At 39.8% G+C, this 2,888-nt stretch overlaps 1 protein-coding gene across 1 annotated transcript; it reads right to left on the reverse strand.

Annotated features, from left to right (window-relative positions):
- Positions 1–101: 101 nt before the first annotated feature.
- On the reverse strand, positions 102–1,674 carry kcne4 (potassium voltage-gated channel, Isk-related family, member 4). The gene is made up of 2 exons (XM_015042927.1): positions 1,554–1,674; positions 102–1,046 (listed from the first exon to the last, which is right to left on the reverse strand). Exons 1-2 carry the CDS (start codon positions 1,657–1,659, stop codon positions 463–465), a joined length of 690 nt encoding a protein of 229 aa, XP_014898413.1. The 5' UTR covers positions 1,660–1,674; the 3' UTR covers positions 102–462.
- Between the last annotated feature and the right edge of the window lie 1,214 nt (positions 1,675–2,888).

Genomic DNA, 2,888 nt, shown 5'->3' on the forward strand with positions numbered 1-2,888 from the left:
ACTAAAAAAAATTAATTATCTAAAATAAAAAAAGTTTAAAAACTAAAAAAAAAAAAAAAAAAAAAAACTGGTGCATTGTCCATTGCATGTTATTCTTTTTTACTGAGTTGGAAATTTGCAGTTGATATGACCTGTATGTGTTTAGGTGTGGCGTTGTGTTGAACTTGTCATTAGCCTGAAAGCAGCAATTGACGTGCAAAAAAAAATAAAAATAAAAAAATAAAAAAATAAACATAAAATAAAAAATGTGGATCTGTGATGTAGACCCTCGTCGTTTCTCTCCCATACATATGGCACGGATGATGATTTGAGTTTCACTAACAAACTTAGGGCCTCACAGCTGCCCACTGTCCCCTTTAGGGTCCCAATAATAACGCATTTGAGGCCATTTTGATTTTCCCTCAAGTTGTCTTTTCTCCATCTTTAATCCTGCAGTTGAATTTGAGTTTTCGCATTTAAAGTTCAGCCTGAATCGTCTCCGCTGCTCTCCGCTTGTGCCGCCTTCAGGCTCGCCTCCGGCTCCTCCGCCGCGCCGCTGTCGGCCTCCTCCTCCTCTATGGTCAGGCGCGTGTCTGCGGAGGAGCACAGGGAGCTGACGCTGCTCTGCTCCGCGCACAGCGCGCACGCCAGCGGAGACGGCAGAAAGCCCTCGTGGCGGAGGGCTCCGGAGTGGTTGCCGTGGTTACCGCAGAACGGCAGGGAAACCTGCATGGCCCGCAGCCCCGAGACGGTGGCCGGGAAGGGGGCGCTATGCTTCTTGGGCAGAGCCCCCCACTCCCTCTGCTCCTCCTCGTGCACCAGGCGCGTGAAGATGTTGATCCTCCTCTTCTCCTTCCTCTTGGAGCGAAAGTAGCCCAGCATGATACCGCAGAGGAACACTCCATAGAAAGACATGACTATCAGTATGTAGAGGTATGCGTTCCCGTTGCCTTCTCTGGCGGCCTGGGACTCCACCGCCGCACTCTCGGCATCAGAGAAGAGGCGCTCTGATGCTGCTGTGGAGTTTTCCAGGCGATCCATTTCTTTGAGTAGTTCGCGGTGAAAGTCTGTAAAAGGCAGAAGAAGATGGACGGCATGGACAAAAGTGAATTAATTGTGTGTATTAATCTATAAGCACACTTTGTCTTTCTTTTTTCTTTTTTTTTTCTTTTTACACCTTTACCATCGTTTACGCGCGTTTTACGCACGGACACTGACTTCCAATTAGTTGTTTTGTATGCATTGCATGCAAATATATACACGTAGTATTTAGTCATGGTAACTTTATATAATTGTTTTGTTTGGACTGATTGTGTAACTCAAATTTAAATGCATGTTTTATCAAATCCAAATAAACAAAAAAAAAATGTCGTTGCACATTTTTATATGTAAATTCAGTTAATTCAGCCTGATTAAATATGCATGTTTATCCTATTGAATTGAACTTAAAGCCTTTCCACTTTTTCTTTTTTACAAATCGATTTTCAGCAACTTACGAAAGTTTAAAAAAGTTTATCCAAATTGTAGAGGACAAAAACTGAAAAAAGTTACAAAAAAACAACAAATGAACTCACCGAACTGCGGATCCGTGTCTGCTGTGAGGCTCTGCTGTCCCCGCTGAGGTTTGGGCAGAACTCTGACACAGATGAAGTTATTTATGCAAAGTCCTTTTAGCGTCATCAGGAGTCACATGGCCTGGTCCGATTGTAAGATGAGCCCTGAGCAGACCCACTAAGGAATCGTAGGGGTTTAAAAAAAATAAATAATAAATCAAAGCACAACTCTAAGAGGATTCACACCACTTGGGGATTCTTATAAAACTGTGAGCTCATACATGCATCAGATTCTTACTGAAGAAATCTCCAGAGTCCAGAAGAAAGTAGTCCAGAGGGGATGTAATGGAAAAGTATTTTTACAGAGTAATGGAAGTGCTTTGAAGCCGTAGCTAAAAAGTGTTCACAACCCCTGAAGCTTGTCACATTCTGTTACAAGAAAAAAGTTCAACATAATTTATTTTGATAGACTAACGCACAGTAAAGCATAATTTTAAGCCAGAAAAATGTGTAAAAGATATTTTTGAAACTAAAACCATGAAAAGTGATCTCCTAATCATTACTAGGAACTCGTTTTGCTGTGATTACAGCTGAAGTCTTTTAGTTTGTCTCCACCTTGACTCATCTGGAGATTGTGAACCTCCCAGTTTCCAAAGAAGTAATCATGCGACTCAGTGACAGAAGCTAAACAATCAGCAGCTTTGACATCTTGCTTCAGCAAAAGTAAATCACTGATAAAAGTAAAATTTCCATTGAAATGTAACTCTGCAGCAACCTATGGTCTTTAACATGTTTGAAAACCAGTTGGGTCTTATTTTACGAAGTTTTATCAGATGAACTGTTTCTAATGTAAAAGTTTATTAAGAAAATAATGTCCGAAGCACCAGTGGTGCAGTTGGTAGCACTGTTGCCTTGCAGCAAGAAGGTCCTGGGTTCAATTCCTGGCCCTGGGTCAGCTGTATTTCAACAGTGAATATATCTACTTATTTTTGAAGATTTCTTATATTTTTTTCTATGCTTACTGAACAAAAACATGATTTACAAATATCTGACAAACAGAGTTACTCAGGTATATATAATTTCAGTTTGTGAATGACTAACCTATGATTAATTAACTTGTAGACCAGTTCTTAGTAAAAAAATTCTGTATGGCTAGATCCTATATTTATATTTCTGTCAAAGAACTGTGTATCAAACTTTTTTTTTGTAAAACTATATTTCAGCTCAACGTGTTTGACAATTAGAATGACGTATTTGTGTTTTCTCCAAATGTGATGAGGTGCAGTAGTCCAGAAATCTTGTATTAGTTACGCTTTTACATGTGTTGAGCTCCATAGAAAACATTTTTTTTAAAAA

This window comes from Poecilia latipinna, unplaced genomic scaffold (assembly GCF_001443285.1).
Source record: "Poecilia latipinna isolate Pla-1442-1.1 unplaced genomic scaffold, P_latipinna-1.0 Scaffold608, whole genome shotgun sequence".
In the NCBI taxonomy this organism is placed as follows: domain Eukaryota; kingdom Metazoa; phylum Chordata; class Actinopteri; order Cyprinodontiformes; family Poeciliidae; genus Poecilia; species Poecilia latipinna.

Coding starts and splice junctions, on each gene's coding strand:
- kcne4 (XM_015042927.1), bottom strand. CDS start 1,659: ATGACGCTAAAAGGACTTTGCATAAATAACTTCATCTGTGTCAGAGTT. Junction 1,047..1,553: donor AGACACGGATCCGCAGTTCG/GTGAGTTCATTT, acceptor TGCCTTTTACAG/ACTTTCACCGCGAACTACTC.